Source organism: Pseudoliparis swirei, chromosome 14 (assembly GCF_029220125.1).
Source record: "Pseudoliparis swirei isolate HS2019 ecotype Mariana Trench chromosome 14, NWPU_hadal_v1, whole genome shotgun sequence".
Taxonomy (NCBI): Eukaryota; Metazoa; Chordata; class Actinopteri; order Perciformes; family Liparidae; genus Pseudoliparis; species Pseudoliparis swirei.
In genome coordinates, this window is record NC_079401.1 from 10,816,143 (window position 1) to 10,837,117 (window position 20,975).

Below are 20,975 nucleotides of genomic sequence, written 5' to 3' on the forward strand. Positions count from 1 at the left end.
GCGCGCTGTACCGTCATGCGTCTCATGGCAGGCTGCCATTCATTTAATGAAGGAATACCATCATATCGGGGTCACCACATGCACAGAGAGCATTCTCCTTGAACATATTTGATGTATGTTCATGGTTACCTACTAGTTTTTTAAATGTGTGTTTCCCCAGTGTTGGCAGATGTATCGATGCATCAACAAGAATGTGTTAAATGGATTGTTAATCACATTCTTAGTTTTCTTCAGGGAGGAATTCGATGTTCTCTGTGAATTCTGCAGGTTTTAAGACATGAATCAACGGTGGTTTTCTTTGGTTTTGATTGTATTCATGTATTATTCGGTACCAGTGTGCGGCTGCGTTCACCCTGTCTTCACCACCACGCCCTTCCTCGCACATGATTGGTTAATGTCCCGGGACAAGCGTCGCTTTCATTGGCTGCATTTTGTCAACATGCAGCCGCTGCTTCCCATCGGTGTCAAGTTACACACAGGCAGGTCGAAGCTACCGGAAGTGAATACGTTTTGAACAAAACGCACGTATAATTAAACAAAATAGCTGGTTATGTTCCTTTATCAGAACAAATGTATTGATTAGTTTTCTTCAAGAACACATTTATCCTCAAAGAAAGCATTATGTCTCCTATGGTGTGTGACTTACCCAGTAAACGTCCGCGTGCTGGTATATGTATCTTTTACTTTGAAAATCCTGACCGGAAAGCATTCGGACACCTCTGCTGTATCGCTTCCTGGTTGATGTGGACACAGGAGAACTGCTGGGTGAGGTCTGTTGAGGTAGTGAAGTAAATAATGCAGGAAAGCGGCACACTTCAATCGGAACAGCCTCGGGTTTCATCGACTTAATTCGGCTCGAGCCAGTTTGATGCCGCCGCTCCTCTCGCGCCGCTCGCGCCGCTTCCCGTCCACAGCTCCCAGTTAGCTCCATGGAGCGTTAGCCGCTAGCGCTACACGCAGGGCGCTGCACCTGTCACCCACGTCTTTGTCTCCCTCCCCGTCCCGCGGCTCCGCGTCCTACCGACCGTGAGTCAACCGACCGCGGTCACAGACACGTTTCCTCCGGACTCGGCTCTCTTCTCCGGTGTGGGGAGGCGTCGCTGTCCGGAAACAAGCCGCCCGGCCGCAGCTCGCCAGACAACAGAAGATGAACTGATGACGCCATGTGTAATAGGAACTCCGTCTGCGTCCCGCTGGAAGGTTCTGAGCCCAAGTAGCAAGTAGATACCAACAACATGGCGTCCTCCAGAGCTAAAGTCGGGGTCCTCAGTGAGCCCCATGCCCCGAAAGAGAGTAAAAGCAGCGCGAGCGGTTCGGCTGGAGAAGCTGCAGCCAACAACCGGATGTACTGCCTGGAGGACCTGGAGACCATGGCCACCGTGGGTGAGTTCAAGGACACGGCCCCACACAGCGGCCCGGAGCCGGTGGTCTGGTGGGGCCAGCACAGCACACCCATGTGCAGCTGGACGTGCGATAATACCATTACACATGATGCAGTAGTGTTGGCTATTAAACTGTTTGATGTCATGATTATTAATCATAAACTCATCTGCAGAGCATGTTCTTGATTGATTGAAACATCATTTGACCTATGACATATTTAAAACATAGTTAGAAATGTAAGATTCCACTTGACAATTTTCCCAGAAGTTGAAAGATGGAAATGCTCATTTTGTCTAACGAGCAGTCGCAACCCCAAAGAGATTGAACCAGCACATATTAATATTTTAACAGTTGGAACAAATGGATTTTTTTCCTTCTATTTTTGCTTAGAAAATCACAATGAATCAATCAATGCATGATGCTTGTCAATAGATAGTAAACTGCCAATTATCTCCGAATTGAAGGATCCATAAAACACAGTAGATATGCCCATGTTTGTGGTTTGTTTTCATATTAAACCGTACACACAAGTGATGCACACTATGCATTATGAATATCTTAAGTGACCTGCATCTATTTCCATCATCTTGTTCAATAACCACATTGTGTGAATCCCAGTAGCTGCAACAACCAATGACATTTGAACTCACCGCCAGAATATTAAACTAGGTTATAACCAGATGAGTTTGAACACCATGTCAATATTTCTTAATTAGTTCATATTGAGACTAGAACGGGCACTTGGTAGAGTGCACACCTTCGCCGCAGCCACTTTTTCGGTACCTTTTCATGACCCTTGACCCGATCGATCCCAACATCTAATCAAATGGTCCCCGGATAATAACCAATCATCCCACCAAATTTCATGCGATTGGGTTTAATACTTCTTGAGTTATGCGAATAACACACAAGCACACACACAGACAAATAAATACACGGCGATCCAAACATTACCTTCCGCATTCTCAGAATGCGAAGGTAATAAATGTGTCAGCGCCTTTTGATGGAGATGTTATCGCGTGAACTGGTCTCATATCACAGGGTCATGGAAAACCTGGAAAAGTCCTGGAATTTGTAAAATGGTTATTTCCAGGTCTGGAAAAGTCGTTCGAATAAATGAAATCCCAAAAATGTGGAAAAGTCATGGAAATATGTTATATTCATATGCGCTTTTACGCTGAGTTTTACATAATTGACGCGCTTTTAAAAGAATGACGCTCACATTATAAGCCTGCATATGCTCTCATGTTGCAAGTGAACACACCTTAACTTTTAATCCAACTATTGTCTCTCATTCATTTGTGTAATTTAAGGTTATACATGTTCTCACTTTTCCGTTCATACACACGAGATTTCACAAAATGTTTGGTGGGGACAACTCTGTAGTTCTGAAAGGCAGCTCACTATTTACCATAACGTCGCAGGTAATCGTATTATACTACGTTCATCGAGCCTAACAACACCCTTGACTAACTGTGTCTATTACAGCCCAATAATGGACCTCTCAAAAGTGCATTATCCTGCTTATAGCATGGCCAGAGTTGAAAAGCTGTCCTCGTGGTTTTCATGGAGACGACGCGTCTCGTTTACAGTCTGCCGAGTCTAAACCTTTCAAATTTGGGAGTTTAACATTTCGGTGAATCAACCAGGTGATGCCCCGCCCAGCCCCGGTGGCGTTGTGCCTCCGATGCCTGGTGAGGCGGTTCCTCAGTCTGGGGTGTGTTGGTGTTCACAGCAGCTTCACACGCTCAGGCTGGTTCATGTTCAGGCAGCAGCCGGCACCCTCCACAGGGAGTTGACTCCACGTCTGAGTCACACCTTCATCATGGAATTACACCACACGTCCCTCAGGCTGCTCCTCTTCACGCTCCTCATTGAAACAATGAGGATCAAGAAGAACCAGGTGCAGGCACAGGGCTTCATTCCTCCACGCCCACCAAGCGAAGCGAGGCACACCTGTCAGTGTGTTATGGGCTCACCTGGATCAGAAAACATGACGTGTGATGTCACATGCTGACTCATGAGAACACACAGCCCACGGCTTGAGAAATACCGGAGCAAAGGTGCACCATCCTTTTTTATATTCTGGAAGCGGGGCTTAAAGAGACAATATTGCAATAGAGAGGCAATACATAAGAGGGTGAATACATGAATACATATATATTGACAGTATGAGCAACACATTGTTTTATGAACATTTAAACATGTTCCAGTAGAAACCCGAAATCCAGGTCTGAGCCTGATGATGAGCATGATATACCTCCGGATGTACCTGTTCATTCTGACGCCATGAAGGAGAAGATGTTCTGTCATGAGCAGGAGTCTGAGGGGCTTTATGGGCATGGGACCAAACCTCGAGCTGTAACGTTGTTTAAAGTTTGGAGTGGCGAAAGGGGCGTGTCTTCACTAACGGTTTCCCCCACTGACTGAACTCCAGGAGCATTTCAAAATAAATGTGGGCACTTTTTGAAACTTGTGAAATAACATTTAACCTTTTCTAAAAAATCATAAACATAATTATTTAGTCTTATAGTATATGAGCGATTGTCATAACAATGTCAATAATAAGACTTATGCAATAATATGACTGTTAGGCAATAAGACTATTGGGCAATAATAAGGCTATTGGGCAATAATAAGACTTATGCAATAATAAGACTATTAGGCAATAATAAGACTATTAGGCAATAATAAGACTTATGCAATAATAAGACTATTAGGCAATAATAAGACTATTAGGCAATAATAAGACTATTACCCCCCCACAGGCACCGGGACCTTCGGCCGAGTGTTCCTGGTGAAGGACAAGAGGAGCCGGGCCTTCTACGCCCTGAAGCAGATGAAGATCCCCGACGTGATCCGGCTGAAGCAGGAGCAGCACGTCCACAACGAGAAGGAGGTGCTGACGGAGGTCAACCACCCCTTCCTCATCCGCCTGTGAGTCACACACATGTGTATGATCCCTGCTCATTGGTCATGTGTATGAACCTGTTCATTGGTCATGTGGATGATCCCTGTTCATTGGTCATGTGGATGAACCTGTTCATTGGTCATGTGTATGAACCCTGTTCATTGGTCATGTGGATGAACCTGTTCATTGGTCATGTGTATGAACCTGTTCATTGGTCATGTGGATGAACCAAGGTGGCTGTTATTAAACCTCTCCTGAAGAAGCCCACTCTGGATCCAGAGGTATTGGCTAACTACAGACCGATCTCTAACCTCCCCTTCCTCTCCAAGATCCTTGAGAAAGTGGTCGCAAATCAGTTGTGCGACTTTCTACATCATAATAGTTTATTTGAGAAATTTCAATCAGGATTTAGAAAACACCACAGCACCGAGACGGCACTGGTGAAAATTACAAATGACCTCTTAATGGCAGCAGATAAAGGACTCCTCTCTGTCCTGGTCTTGTTAGACCTTAGTGCTGCATTCGACACCATTGACCATGACATCCTGTTACAGAGACTGGAGCAGTCGATTGGCATTTCAGGCACGGCACTAATTTGGTTTAAATCTTATTTATCAGATCGATCTCAGTTTGTATTTGTAAACGATGACGCCGATAACCACCAACGTTAATCACGGAGTTCCACAAGGTTCTGTGCTTGGACCAATTTTATTTACCTTATACATGCTTCCTTTGGGCAATATTATCAGGAAACACTCCATAAACTTTCATTGTTATGCAGATGACACTCAACTATATTTATCGATAAAACCAGAGGAGAGCAACCAACTCTGTAAAATTCAAGCATGTCTTAAAGACATAAAACATGGATGACCTGCAACTTCTTGATGTTAAACTCAGACAAAACCGAAGTAATTTTAATCGGCCCTGAGCACCTCAGAGATCAATTATCTGGTGATGTGGATTCTGTAGACGGCATTGCCCTGGCATCCAACACCACTGTAAAGAATCTTGGCGTTATCTTTGATCGACTTGTCCTTTAACTCCCACGTAAAGCAAATGGCAAGGACTGGATTCTGTCATCTACGTAATATTAGAAAAATGAGGCACATCTTGTCTCAAAAGATGCAGAAAATTGGTTCACGCTGTCACATTTCTTGAGACTGGATTACTGCAACTCCTTATTAGCAGGCTGCTCTAATAAATCTCTTAGGTCCCTCCAGTTGATCCAGAATGCTGCAGCTCGTGTTCTCACTAAAACTAAGAAAAGAGATCACATCACTCCTGCACTAGCTGCTCTGCACTGGCTCCCAGTAAAATCAAGAATCACTTTTAAAATTCTTCTCTTAACCTACAAAGCCTTGATTGGTGATGCTCCATCATATCTTAAGGAGCTTGTCGTACCATATTGCCCCACTAGAGAGCTACGCTCACTAAATGCGGGACTACTTGTAGTTCCTAGAGTCTTAAAAGTAGAATGGGAGCCAGAGCCTTTAGTTATCAAGCTCCTTTATGGAACCAGCTTCCAATTTCAGTCCGGGAAGCAGACACAGTCACCTCGCTTAAGAGTAGACTTAAGACCTTCCTCTCTGACAGAGTTTATAGTTAGGGCTGAATCAGGTTTGCCCTGGTCCAGCCCCTTGATATGCTGCTATAGGCTTATAGCTGCCGGGGACGTTTAGGATGCACTGAGTACCTATCTCCTCTTTTTCTCTCCTTAAGGATGAATTTTCATCTCTCAATCACACGTTACTAACTCTGCTTTCTCCCCGGAAGTCCTTTTGACTTTACGTCTCATGGGGTCATCGGACCCTATGAGACGGCATAGATCCTATCTGCCTGATGGATCGTCTGGGTCGTGGAATTCCTGCTCATGACTACGCCCACTCCTCCTCCCCACCGCCATCTGCCTGATGGATCGTGAAGGTCTCCATCGTGGAATATGCCTACTATGAACTATTCATACACTCTGTCATATTCATTAAATGTATTTTAACTCTAAATCTGTCCTTCTGTACACATTACATCTATTGCATCTGTCCATCCTAGGAGAGGGATCCTCCTCTGTTGCTCTCCTCCAGGTTTCTTCCCTTTTTTTCCCCCTGAAGGGTTATTTGGGAGTTTTTCCTGGTCCGATGTGAGGTTTTGGGGCAGGGATGTCTATGTGTACAGATTGTAAAGCACTCCGAGACAAATTTGTAATTTGTGAAATTGGGCTATACAAATAAACTGAATTGAATTGAATTGAATTGGTCATGTGGATGAACCTGTTCATTGGTCATGTGTATGAACCTGTTCATTGGTCATGAGGATGAACCCTGTTCATTGGTCATGAGGATGAACCTGTTCATTGGTCATGAGGATGAACCTGTTCATTGGTCATGTGGATGAACCTGTTCATTGGTCATGTGGATGAACCTGTTCATTGGTCATGTGTATGAACCTGTTCATTGGTCATGTGGATGAACCTGTTCATTGGTCAGGAGGATGAACCTGTTCATTGGTCATGTGGATGAACCTGTTCATTGGTCATGTGTATGAACCCTGTTCATTGGTCATGTGGATGAACCTGTTCATTGGTCATGTGTATGAACCTGTTCATTGGTCATGTGGATGAACCTGTTCATTGGTCATGAGGATGAACCTGTTCATTGGTCATGTGGATGAACCCTGTTCATTGGTCATGTGGATGAACCCTGTTCATTGATCATGTGGATGAACCTGTTCATTGGTCATGTGTATGAACCTGTTCATTGGTCATGTGGATGATCCCTGTTCATTGGTCATGTGGATGAACCTGTTCATTGGTCATGTGGATGAACCCTGCTCATTGGTCATGTGGATGAACCTGTTCATTGGTCACCATGTGGATGAACCTGTTCATTGGTCATGTGGATGAACCCTGTTCATTGGTCATGTGGATGAACCTGTTCATTGGTCATGTGGATGAACCTGTTCATTGGTCATGTGGATGAACCTGTTCATTGGTCATGTGATGAACCTGTTCATTGGTCAATGAACCTGTTCATTGGTCATGTGGATGAACCCTGTTCATTGGTCATGTGGATGAACCTGTTCATTGGTCATGTGGATGAACCTGTTCATTGGTCATGTGGATGAACCTGTTCATTGGTCATGTGGATGAACCCTGTTCATTGGTCATGTGGATGAACCTGTTCATTGGTCATGTGGATGAACCTGTTCATTGGTCATGTGGATGATCCCTGTTCATTGGTCATGTGTATGAACCTGCTCATTGGTCATGTGGATGATCCCTGTTCATTGGTCATGTGGATGAACCTGTTCACTGGTCATGTGGATGAACCCTGTTCATTGGTCATGTGGATGAACCCTGTTCATTGGTCATGTGTATGAACCTGTTCATTGGTCATGTGGATGAACCTGTTCATTGGTCATGTGACTGAACCCTGTTCATTGGTCATGTGGATGAACCCTGTTCACTGGTCATGTGGATGAACCCTGTTCATTGGTCATGTGGATGAACCCGTTCATTGGTCATGTGGATGAACCCTGTTCATTGGTCACCATGTGGATGAACCCTGTTCATTGGTCATGTGGATGAATCCTGTTCATTGGTCATGTGGATGAACCCTGTTCATTGGTCATGTGGATGAACCTGTTCATTGGTCACCATGTGGATGAACCCTGTTCATTGGTCACCATGTGGATGAACCCTGTTCATTGGTCATGTGGATGAACCTGTTCATTGGTCATGTGTATGAACCTGTTCATTGGTCATGTGGATGAACCTGTTCACTGGTCATGTGGATGAACCTGTTCATTGGTCATGAGGATGAACCTGTTCATTGGTCACAGTGTGTATGAACCCTGTTCACTGGTCATGTGGATGAACCTGTTCACTGGTCATGTGGATGAACCTGTTCATTGGTCATGTGTATGAACCTGTTCATTATGAACCTGTTCATTGGTCATGAGGATGAACCTGTTCATTGGTCATGTGGATGAACCTGTTCATTGATCATGAGGATGAACCCTGTTCATTGGTCATGTGGATGAACCCTGTTCATTGGTCATGAGCATGAACCCTGTTCCAGGACGTGGTTAGCCTAGCTTAGCATAAAGAGGTGCTTCTCACTGTTTATTCCCCAAAGTTGCAACAAAATGGTCTTCGCTAAATTGTTATTGAATTAACTTTTTGTGTAGTTTGCAAATCTCGTTCCAGTGAACCAGATTTCTCCCTCAGACGGACACACTTGAAATGTGCAATCACTTTTGAGCAAATAGCTTTTTAGGGTGTAAAATTAACATGTCCTGCACTGGATATCTTTTCAAGGTAATAACAATAAAGTGCCACCTGTGGAAAAACTAAACAAAGCAAGTTTAAATGTTTGGCCATAAAGAGTTTGACACTACATATCTTACATTAACGTGTAACTGCTGCAAAACAGATTGAGTGCAGACATGTCAGCCATCAAGTTTTATTGATATTGCTCGCTGCAATAAGACGGCTTTGCACTACAAATCTTTTTCTAAAGAGGGTTGCAGACTTTATACGGCCGCTCTCAATGTTGAGCTTAGATCTCGATTTAGTTTTGAGAGGCGCAACATCAGAAAAGACAATCTCACAGAAAACTAGAATGGGCACTCGGTAGAGCGCATACCTACACATATCACAAGATTGGGCATTGAATTATGAACATTTTGGCATTAGTTGCATGCCAATTGGATAGAGATTGACCGTGCTATGGTAAAAAGAAGATGTTGACCTTTTCATGACCTTGACCTTTGACCCGATTGATCCCAAAATCTAATCAAATGCTCCCCGGATAATAACCAATCATCCCACCAAATTTCATGCGATTCGGTTTAAAACTTTTTTTGTTATGCGAATAACACGCAAATAAATAAATAAATACACGGCGATCAAAACATAACCTTCCGCATTTTCAATGCGAAGGTAATAATCAATAATCTTGACTGTGACGTAACCTGTTAGCGGTGTCACGTAAACATGTGCACAAAGGTACGGGCATTTCAATATGTCTTGATTAATGACTTAGTTTTATGTCCTTTTGTAGTGTGTGAAGTTAGATAGATAGATATATACTTTATTAATCCCCAAGGGGAAATGTGTCGTCACAGTAGCAGCACCAATAAACTAAACACACGAGAATGAAGTATAACATATAAAATATAAAAAACAGGCATGAAAGATATTGATGTATACAAGTAAAATATAAAATACAAAATGAAGTATATATATGTATATAAAATGAAACATATGTATATATACACACACACAAACAAATATAATACAATGACTGTGCAAAGTATACAAAGTAAAATAAAATATATATGTATATATATATATATATATACACAACATATATGCATACACAAATATAATACTAATGACTGCAGTGTAAAATTAAATTAAATATAGACAGAGTGTGCAAAATGCAAAATGTGTGTAGTGTAAATGAAATGTGTGAAGTGCAGATCAACAGATATCAAGTTCTTAAAGATCCACCTGTAATACCACTGCGCCCCACTAGACGGCCAATATGAGAACCACTGGCATAAAGACTGAATGAAGCCGAGCTAGCCTGGCGCTGTCCAAATTAAATTCCTGAACAGGTTCAATTTCGTTAGTTCAACCCAAACGGCCGAGCTGTCATTCGACTAATTGGTCATTTTTCGTCACCATATTGAGCCATTTTGCTCCCGTTCGTGAGTCTGGATCCAGTCGGGGCTTTGCTGCTGGTTCACGCCGCTCTGTGGTGGCTAATCCTTATCTGTACAAGTATTATAGTATTCAAACTGGAGGTCTCGTGCTCGATGGAAAATGAGGATCTGAATGCGATGGATGAGTTTAAAAAATATTTAATGGCGACCACAGACGAAAAGCAAAGCAGCAAATCGGGAGCTGTCTAACCTTCCGACCGTCGAGAGAACGAACTCACCCTCTACACACGCATTTATTAGTAACAGCAACCACGCCTCTTAATCTTAAAAGTTAGTTCCATTGGTCAGTTCAGCATGCTACACTTCTGTTGGCTTACGGCCAGGTCATAAACGGGTCATAAAACAGGTCATAAAACAGCCCGGTCAAACGTCATGATCCCGCGACCAATATTACTTCCGGTCAGTTGTGTGAAGAAAGTCCCCTTTCACAATAAAAGACCCACATGACGCTCTTCGGATCCACGCAACGTCACGGACTTCAACCGACCGCCAATACATGTGACAACATTGAAACAATAAACTAACTTTCATTCTCATGCGGCATACATATAATTATAAACACTCATCTAATTAAAAAACACTACTTCTGCCATTAACATCAATCATCTAATACAGTCAATACAGTGTCCTCCTATGATTCATAATACATTCCTAATACATATTAATATCCTCCCTAATATTTCCTAGTTATAATATCTTGCTATATGTATTCATTTAAAGCATAAACCTTCCCTATGTACATGTGCAAAGTCTAAATGACCTATTACAACTTAACAGAAGCATTACGTTCACGTGGAATAATTATGACATTATTGTCTGTTTTGTTTTGGTCATAAATGCAACAGTGGCGTTATGTAAACAAACTGACATTTGAAGGGTTACAATTCAGAAGAGCTGAATGGATGCGGACTGAAGGGTGAGGGTCATATTGATGTGTCATGTAACGGCAGTCTGAAGACGAGCTGTAAACGTGTCGGCTGCAACGACCCCAATAAATATTGTGCTCAGTCATCGCTGTCTGCCCTTATGGATGCAGCCGTCATCTTTGCTCACCACGAGTCGTCACTGGCCCCGGGTCGTCCTCTCCATCACGAGTCGACCCGGGGTGTGTTGCTGCGTCACGTCGGTCTCTGCTGAGGACGTACAGAACCGCATTGAGAGCATGCTTTGTTTGATTTACCGCTTTTTTTCTAAATTCTGGTTCATTCTTGTGTAAGATATTTGAATTCCCAACAATGTGACAGTTCCTCTGATGCCCACTAGGCAGCGCTCTGAGAACAGCTGCTCAGAGCCCAACTTAAAGTGATACACAACATCCGGAGCATTAATAGAAGTCAGCAATGTCTGCAGCGTCTGCCTGTTTGCTGTAGTTTGTGCTGTTAGCGCTTGTTAGCTCTGTAGGCGGTGTTAAGTCTGTTAGCTCTGTTAACTCTTAGTGCTGTTAGATCTATTGGGCCAGCCAGCGGCTCTCAGGCATTGCCATGTATCACCTTTGTAGTGTTAGCGCTGTTAGCTGTATTAGCTCTGTTAGCGCTGTTAGCTCTGTTAGCTCCCAGCCAGCGGCTCTCAGGCGTTGCCACATTGACGCCATCGAAAATACTCCAAATCGGGTACGACGCTCTATTAAAGTGAGGCGCATGATTTAAAACACCAGTGTTTATTTTCTTCCCACCGCCTCAGTAGTTTTCATGCATAATGAATTCAATCCGAACCCTATCCCATAATACTCTGTATCTCCCCACTGATACAAATCCACTGTGATGTGTGGAGTTCATGGAGCCCACAGTTAAGAACCATTCTGCTCCATCTCCTTTGCTCTCGTCTCAATACAGTTCATTGAAGGGCGTCTAAGAACATCATTTGTACGTTTCCTTTTTATATTACACTTCGTCACAACAAACATCGCAAGTTATGAACGAAGTATTTATGCACAAATAAATATAAAATAGGATCAAGTCATTAGCGTGTTTGTGTCACACACGTGATGTCAGGGCGTCCTCCCAGTTATTAGTCTGCTGCTCATATCCGGCCTCGGCCCATTACGAGACGCTCTTTTTGGGGTTATGGTAATCCATTAATAAGGCTCACTGTTGTTTTGTAGACGTGGAATCGCTGCAGTGGGGAGTAATTGATGTGCCTGTTGTTGTTTCCATCTCTCAGACGCACAGTGTCCTGGTAGTATTAGAGGGAGGAGACTCTTCTCAGCCAGCTGGTGTCGTGTTGAACAATGTGAGAATCATTGGAGACGCTCACTGAAACCGTAAACATCTGCTCGGCCCGCCTCCTGTTGAAGTAACTAAAACAGCCCTGAGATAAAAGGAGAAGGATGAAGTGTGCACCTCGTACATTATGAACTGAAGCATGCTGGATTTTTCCAAACTGATAGCGCACGCAAAAAAAACCTGAATATTTTTAGATAAGCTATCCTTACATTTGGAACACTCATCAAATAAATGAGCTCAAACCTGCCTGTGACATTTCTGAACCGGTATCTTTATTTATCAGTCGGGCTCGAGTCTGAACAAGACCAAAGGTTGGCTCTGTGTTTATCATTTGTGTATCTTAACGACAATTTCTTTCAAAGTGTTAAAGCTCCCGCTCTACAATATAGAGACCATTAACTAAGAGAAACTAACTCGTCACAGTCTCATAATCATTCTCATCGAGCACTATTCTACCATGTATTATAATCTCTAATCTAATAATATATATCGAGAGGAACGTCGAACGTTTTTCTTTGTTCATTCATACATAAGTTGAACGTTCCGTTTCTTCGGACACCAGCGCTCTTATTTCAGTATTGTCACATTTGATTTATCATGAGCGCACCTTATGCTTATCGACATCAGCTGACGGGAAGTAAACGTGGACTCAAAGCTCCCAATCCCGTAATTTAGATTCAGACAGATATGTTCACATGCTTTTTCATATTTTTCGTTTCTTCCCTTTTTTACCCTCCAAGGGTTTTTTCGAATTCTTGTGAGTCTTTCCTGAGGTCAAAGGTCAGGGATGTCGTATGTGTACGGATTGCAAAGCCCGCTGAGGCAAATGTGTCATTGTTATATTGAACGATACAATATTAACTGAATTAAATTGAAAATGAAAGCTAATGGAGATCTGTAGGCGGCATTGGTGTTGGAGGTAACTACAGAAAGAAGAGAGGAAGTGCAGAGAGAGAGGAGCAGGAAAGAGTCGGCCACGGTCTTCGTGGCCGGCGGCCAGCGATTCTGGGAAACGCTGGAGCTCCTCCATCTCCATCAGCTCCATCGGTGATCGTTTGTCTCTGAAGGCACTTGGAGAGGTTGGAGCAATCTGAGACGGATACAGCTTCTGATTTGATTGCCTCCACTCCTCTTGACTCTTTTACCCTCCGGTATTAAAACGAGCGCCTCGCCGCTTCTCGTTGCCTCTCAGGTTCTGGACCCACCACGACGAGCGCTTCCTCTACATGCTGATGGACTACGTGCCGGGCGGCGAGCTCTTCAGCTACCTGCGCAGCCGCGGGCGCTTCAGCAACGCCACCGGCCTCTTCTACACCTCGGAGATCGTGTGCGCCATCGAGTACCTGCACTCCAAAGAGGTCGTGTACCGCGACCTCAAGCCGGAGAACATCCTGCTGGACAGCGAAGGACACATCCGGCTGACCGACTTCGGCTTCGCCAAGAAGCTCTCCGACAGGTGACGGGAATAACCTCAGGTCCTTTTTGACGGTGTGACGTCAGAATGATCAGAATATATGTCGCGTGTGAAACTGGGCCGGATAATTCCATAATCTGTGTTCACTTCTCCCAGATATCTTAAGCGTGATAGGTCCTCACAAAGCGGCAGGTGAAACAATCCAAGCCGAGCCCTCTGGCTGATGGCCTGTGTGTCCTTCTGGGAACCTGAGGGAACCTTCTCCAACTCCAGGAACGCCACCGAAGGGCAACGTTTAGTCTGGATTAGATGCGGTGGGCGTGGCCTCCCGGCGACCTCGGCACAATTGAAAAGATGCACTCCGGGGAGACGGCTGTATATCTGCACTGCAGTGTTTCTGCAGCCGGCCGCCGCCGCGTTGACCCCTGCTGGCATGTAAACATAATGGAGTAAGATTACATTCCCCCCCCCCCCTCCGGACTGGGAGAGCCAATCAGACGGGGAGCAGATTCCTCTCTGATGTTCAAGTGACCCACTTATAGGAACAGAGGAGGGCAGAATTTCCTCGAATAGGAAGACAACTGCCTCATTGCCTCCGGCTCCCGTGTGTTCAGGGCGTGATGGAGCGCCGCCGCGGCCCCACAGTGCCCCCTGCTGGCAGACGGCCTCATTGAATCATGAAGACACGCTCACAGGCGTCTCCTCCCACCCCCACCCACCCCCGACAGCAGCAGCCTCCTCACCCTCCCCACCAGGGCCGACATCATTTCCATACAAATTACCATCGCCATGGCAACTGGCCCGAAAGAGGTCATTCCCCAGGTGATATCGCGGTGCTGGGCGATGAAAGGCTGGCGCCGGGCCAAGTGCTCTTCATCAGAGGCCAAGTGGCCTTCACGGGGAACACTGCCTGTTGGTGTCATGCTGTCAATCAGCAGCATGCCAGGAATGTACACTTCCTGTCCAATACTTCTATACATCTATATATACATATAGAGATATATACAAGTATATTTATACATTACTCCTCTCCTCATGGCACCACAAGAGATGACACAGGACACCGGATGTGTCCTTGAACACAGCGCGGAGCGTTCAGGGGCCCGTCACGAGGTCCCTGACTGCCTCGTGGTTTACGTAGCTGGAGATGTAAACATGACACCGTCATGTTTGAACAACAGTGGAGCGTCTGTGAATCGCCCCGTCATGTTCGGCTGACGGCTCTTTGCCAGCTGTGTTTGTTCCTGTCTCAGGAATGTTGTGCATCTATTGTTGGCATCGTGAAACCGACCAGGAGACGAGGCGTCGCTGCTCTGGGGAAGACGAGAACAAGGAGACGACACCAAAAATCTATCAATTGATTCATTGATTGGAAGGAATCTGTCAATAGAGTGAAGGAATGTGGGCGCGCTGCTTCTTTGTCTGAAGTCGTCTGAAACTGTGAAGAGGAAACGACTCATTTAGCAAAAGGAAGAGGCAGATTCACTGATGATGGGACAGAATAATTAGAATGAACAACAACAAGAGCAGCGGACGAGCAGTGAGTAAAACAAACACTGAGGTCAGATCAGGTCATGTGACCCAAACAGCTGGAAACAGGTCATGTGCTTGTTAGAGGAGAGGCGACCGAATCTGGTTTATTAGTTCAAATCAAAGTATGAAATGGTACTCGGTGCATTAATGGACTCATTCATAATAGACCTCCCTCTCTGTGCCCTCAGGACCTGGACTCTGTGTGGCACCCCCGAGTACCTGGCTCCAGAGGTCATCCAGAGCAAAGGTCACGGCCGAGCCGTGGACTGGTGGGCTCTGGGCATCCTCATCTTTGAAATGCTGGCGGGGTAAGTGCTGCACCTCACCTCAACACCGGGGGGCGCTCTTCTCCAGCAGAGACCACTCACCGGGAGGATCTGGATCTTTAACACACACACACACACACACACACACATAGCCAGACTTTAAGCAACTCTTGGCCGGAGTACACTTTGACGATCACTTCTCAAAACGATTGGAAAGGCAGACGGCGGGTGGACACAATAACGTGAACACCTGTACGCGAGAGAGGGGACCAGAGCGGGGGCGGAGCCTGTGTCCATGGAACAAAAGCAATGTTCTATTGATTGGACGGTGCTCATCGGCTACTTGAGGAACAATGCCGCTTATCCGTTTTAGGTTTTCTGAATAATACGGTCGGTTTCTTGTTGGCATTCGAACAGACCTGGAGGTTTAGATTGAGTCTTTTTCCACACACACGTAATATTGTCTGGGATCCTCTGACAATATCACAGCGTTTGAATCTGTGTTTCCCCTCAAAGGGTCGTGACCTCTGTCCGAGCACCGGCTGTAAACTAACAAGTGAAACCGATGTACACCCGACAGGATCATACCACGGTGGCATCTCACCATGTTCAGAGAGGCGTCTGCCCCCACTGGAGGTTAATAGAACTCAATGGGTGCTGCTCTGAGCACCAAGCAGCATGACAGGACCTGCTTTCAGCAGAGTTCACACTGCAGCGCTTGGAGCTGTTGTTACACACAAATAACACGCTGACGGTTTGACTGCACCGAGGAACTCGGGGACCAACGAAGGTGCAGAACTAATGCCTTTTCCATCAGTATTTAGTGCGTATTCATTGTTGGCGTGCTAACATGTTGAACGTCGTAAACATAATGCCAATGAAACATCAGTAAGTTAAAGCCTGCACGAGTTCAAGAGGAATTACCACCTCCTGAGGAACCTCCAGGTTAAGGGAAGCCAACGTAGACGTGATTTAAAGCTTCATCTCTCCTCTGGTTGTATAGAAGTCAAAGCTTCATGTGTTAAAGGTGCATTATCTCTCCTCTCCACCAGGGGGCGACTCCTCTTGTTGTGTAGAAGTCAAAGCTTCATGTGTTAAAGCTGCATTCTTTCTACTGACCACCAAGGGGCGACTCCTCTGGTTGTATAGAAGTCTATATAAATGACTCTACTTGCGTATCCTTTGATGGAACCTTCCTGCCCCCCCCCCCCCCCCCCTGAAAGGTCAGCTCGCCTCAACCTTCATCCCCTGTAAATCCTGGGAAAGCTACCTACTTTCGAATTTGTGTAAAGAATGCAACGTTCTCCCCGCGTTCCCCCGGGCGGGCTTTGAAGTGTTGCAGTCCGCGTGGAGACGGCGCTGTGCGCCTCCCGAGACGTGTGCAGGGGGAGGGGCTCCGCTGCGAGACCCCCTCAGACAAAGAGCTGTTCTTCAGAGCTCGCGGTCCAAGAATGTAGCGGCTGCTTCTGAAAAGTTGTGAGTGGCAGATCATCCACCTCTGTGCTTGGTGAAGTGCAAGTTGAAAAAACATTCATTGAAAGGTCAGCCCCCCACACACACACACACACACACACACACAAGGGAGGAAGCCAAGAGAGAGTGGAAGGAAAAGAGAGGGTCTTCTCTCCGTAATCCTGCCTGCTGGGCCAGCTCCTAATGGAAAGCAATCATCCTGCATGTGGCTGTGTCTAACTGAGCATAAGACCCCCCCCCCCCCCCCACAGCTGAAGACCTGCTTCAGTTGTGTAGGCTAACTCAGGCTAAGGGTCACTATAATGAATCCCAATTTAATCAAAATGCGTCTATTCCCGGACCCAATTTCCTGGATTGAGTGCATCTTAATGTAATGAACCCCCTTTGTGTGTGTGTCCTTGTCCCGCGGTGAGTTCAGTGGAGCCTGACGGAGCACACCACCCTCCTGCTCAACCAATGGGATAACTCAGTGAGAGATTCAGCCCCACCGTCTCTTTTACTAGCATGTGTAATTCTACTGATGTCTTGTTTGAGACGACCACTGAACCAAATCAGAACCTTTTGAATATGACCTCAAAGGATGACGTCATATATGACGTCATCCACCATTTTTGTAGTTGGGTCTCAAGACCACTTTCTGAAGGTCTCCGCCTCGTCTCAGAATCAACTCCATTGTTACTCGGCCTTTTCTCGGCCTCTGGATTTTATTTCAAAACCACAAATGTGGATATCTGACTAACCGGCCTGTGCATTCTGGGAACTGGCAATAAACAGAGAAGAGGAATCTTCATGTGTTCTGTTGGAATCGTGGATCTCTCACATCAGTTTGAGGAGCGCCTTGCATCTTCACATGCAGTGTGGGACTCACTCGTCTCATCTTGGACCTGACTTGGTCTTGAATCTGCCTCAACGTCTCTGGCTAGATAGACTCAGTCTGGGTCTTGACTTGGTCTGGATAGACTCAGTCTGGGTCTTGACTTGGTCTGGATAGACTCAGTCTTGGTCTTGACTTGGTCTGGATAGACTCTAGTCTTGGTCTTGACTTGGTCTAGATAGACTCTAGTCTTGGTCTTGACTTGGTCTGGATAGACTCTGGTCTTGGTCTTGACTTGGTCTAGATAGACTCTAGTCTTGGTCTTGACTTGGTCTAGATAGACTCTAGTCTTGGTCTTGACTTGGTCTAGATAGACTCTGGTCTTGGTCTTGACTTGGTCTGGATACACTCTGGTCTTGGTCTTGACTTGGTCTAGATAGACTCTGGTCTTGGTCTTGACTTGGTCTAGATAGACTCTGGTCTTGGTCTTGACTTGGTCTGGATAGACTCTGGTCTTGGTCTTGACTTGGTCTGGATACACTCTGGTCTTGGTCTTGACTTGGTCTGGATAGACTCTGGTCTTGGTCTTGACTTGGTCTAGATAGACTCTAGTCTTGGTCTTGACTTGGTCTAGATAGACTCTAGTCTTGGTCTTGACTTGGTCTGGATACACTCTGGTCTTGGTCTTGACTTGGTCTGGATACACTCTGGTCTTGGTCTTGACTTGGTCTGGATACACTCTGGTTTTGGTCTTGACTTGGTCTAACTAGACTCTAGTCTTGGTCTTGACTTGGTCTGGATAGACTCTGGTCTTGGTCTTGACTTGGTCTGGATAGACTCTAGTCTTGGTCTTGACTTGGTCTGGATAGACTCTGGTCTTGGTCTTGACTTGGTCTGGATAGACTCTAGTCTTGGTCTTGACTTGGTCTGGATAGACTCTGGTCTTGGTCTTGACTTGGTCTGGATAGACTCTAGTCTTGGTCTTGACTTGGTCTGGATAGACTCTGGTCTTGGTCTGGATAGACTCTAGTCTTGGTATTGACTTCGTCTAGATAGACTCTAGTCTTGGTCTTGACTTGGTCTGGATACACTCTGGTCTTGGTCTTGACTTGGTCTGGATAGACTCTAGTCTTGGTCTTGACTTGTTCTAGATAGACTCTAGTCTTGGTCTTGACTTGGTCTGGATACACTCTGGTCTTGGTCTTGACTTGGTCTGGATAGACTCTGGTCTTGGTCTTGACTTGGTCTAGATATACTCTAGTCTTGGTCTTGACTTGGTCTAGATAGACTCTAGTCTTGGTCTTGACTTGGTCTGGATACACTCTGGTCTTGGTCTTGACTTGGTCTGGATAGACTCTGGTCTTGGTCTTGACTTGGTCTAGATAGACTCTGGTCTTGGTCTTGACTTGGTCTGGATACACTGGTCTTGGTCTTGACTTGGTCTGGATAGACTCTGGTCTTGGTCTTGACTTGGTCTAGATAGACTCTAGTCTTGGTCTTGACTTGGTCTAGATAGACTCTAGTCTTGGTCTTGACTTGGTCTGGATACACTCTGGTCTTGGTCTTGACTTGGTCTGGATAGACTCTGGTCTTGGTCTTGACTTGGTCTAGATAGACTCTAGTCTTGGTCTTGACTTGGTCTGGATACACTCTGGTCTTGGTCTTGACTTGGTCTGGATAGACTCTGGTCTTGGTCTTGACTTGGTCTAGATAGACTCTGGTCTTGGTCTTGACTTGGTCTGGATACACTGGTCTTGGTCTTGACTTGGTCTGGATAGACTCTGGTCTTGGTCTTGACTTGGTCTAGATAGACTCTAGTCTTGGACTTGACTTGGTCTAGATAGACTCTAGTCTTGGTCTTGACTTGGTCTAGATAGACTCTGGTCTTGGTCTTGACTTGGTCTAGATAGACTCTAGTCTTGGTCTTGACTTGGTCTAGATAGACTCTGGTCTTGATCTTGACTTGGTCTAGATAGACTCTGGTCTTGATCTTGACTTGGTCTAGATAGACTCTGGTCTTGGTCTTGACTTGGTCTGGATACACTCTGGTCTTGGTCTTGACTTGGTCTGGATACACTCTGGTCTTGGTCTTGACTTGGTCTGGATACACTCTGGTCTTGGTCTTGACTTGGTCTGGATAGACTCTGGTCTTGGTCTTGACTTGGTCTAGATAGACTCTAGTCTTGGTCTTGACTTGGTCTGGATAGACTCTGGTCTTGGTCTTGACTTGGTCTGGATAGACTCTGGTCTTGGTCTTGACTTGGTCTGGATAGACTCTAGTCTTGGTCTTGACTTGGTCTGGATAGACTCTAGTCTTGGTCTTGACTTGGTCTGGATAGACTCTAGTCTTGGTCTTGACTTGGTCTGGATAGACTCTGGTCTTGGTCTTGACTTGGTCTAGATAGACTCTGGTCTTGATCTTGACTTGGTCTAGATAGACTCTGGTCTTGGTCTTGACTTGGTCTGGATACACTCTGGTCTTGGTCTTGACTTGGTCTGGATACACTCTGGTCTTGGTCTTGACTTGGTCTAGATAGACTCTGGTCTTGGTCTTGACTTGGTCTGGATACACTCTGGTCTTGGTCTTGACTTGGTCTGGATACACTCTGGTCTTGGTCTTGACTTGGTCTGGATAGACTCTAGTCTTGGTCTTGACTTGGTCTGGATAGACTCTGGTCTTGGTCTTGACTTGGTCTGGATAGACTCTAGTCTTGGTCTTGACTTGGTCTAGATAGACTCTGGTCTTGGTCTTGACTTGGTCTGGATACACTGGTCTTGGGCTTGACTTGGTCTGGATAGACTCTGGTCTTGGTCTTGACTTGGTCTGGATACACTGGTCTTGGGCTTGACTTGGTCTGGATAAACTCTAGTCTTGATCTTGACTTGGTCTAGATAGACTCTGGTCTTGGTCTTGACTTGGTCTGGATAAACTCTAGTCTTGATCTTGATTTGGTCTAGATAGACTCTGGTCTTGGTCTTGACTTGGTCTGGATAAACTCTAGTCTTGATCTTGACTTGGTCTAGATAGACTCTGGTCTTGGTCTTGACTTGGTCTGGATAAACCCTAGTCTTGATCTTGATTTGGTCAGACCCCCCTCCCACAGCCTCTAGTCTCTGGAGTTCTTCTCCCAGACCCCCCCCCCCCACAGCCTCTAGTCTCTGGAGCTCTTTATTGGAAGGCGAGCGCCGTGTGACAAACTGGTGCGATTATGTGCCTGTCTCCTCTGTGCGT

The 20,975-nt window shown here is 45.5% G+C and overlaps 1 protein-coding gene across 2 annotated transcripts in view; it reads left to right on the top strand.

The window, feature by feature from the left end:
* The first annotated feature begins 728 nt into the window (after positions 1-728).
* The window catches only part of prkx (protein kinase X-linked), a 28,842-nt gene continuing 8,595 nt past the window's right edge, over positions 729-20,975 (top strand). Inside the window, exons 1-4 of one of the 2 annotated variants that reach the window (XM_056431139.1) lie at positions 729-1,383; positions 4,152-4,320; positions 13,436-13,699; positions 15,379-15,498. In XM_056431139.1, coding sequence (XP_056287114.1) covers positions 1,236-1,383; positions 4,152-4,320; positions 13,436-13,699; positions 15,379-15,498 — 701 coding nt within the window. In that variant the 5' untranslated portion in view covers positions 729-1,235. The remainder of the gene's footprint in view (positions 1,384-4,151; positions 4,321-13,435; positions 13,700-15,378; positions 15,499-20,975) is intronic. The other variant, XM_056431140.1, reaches the window with a different exon arrangement.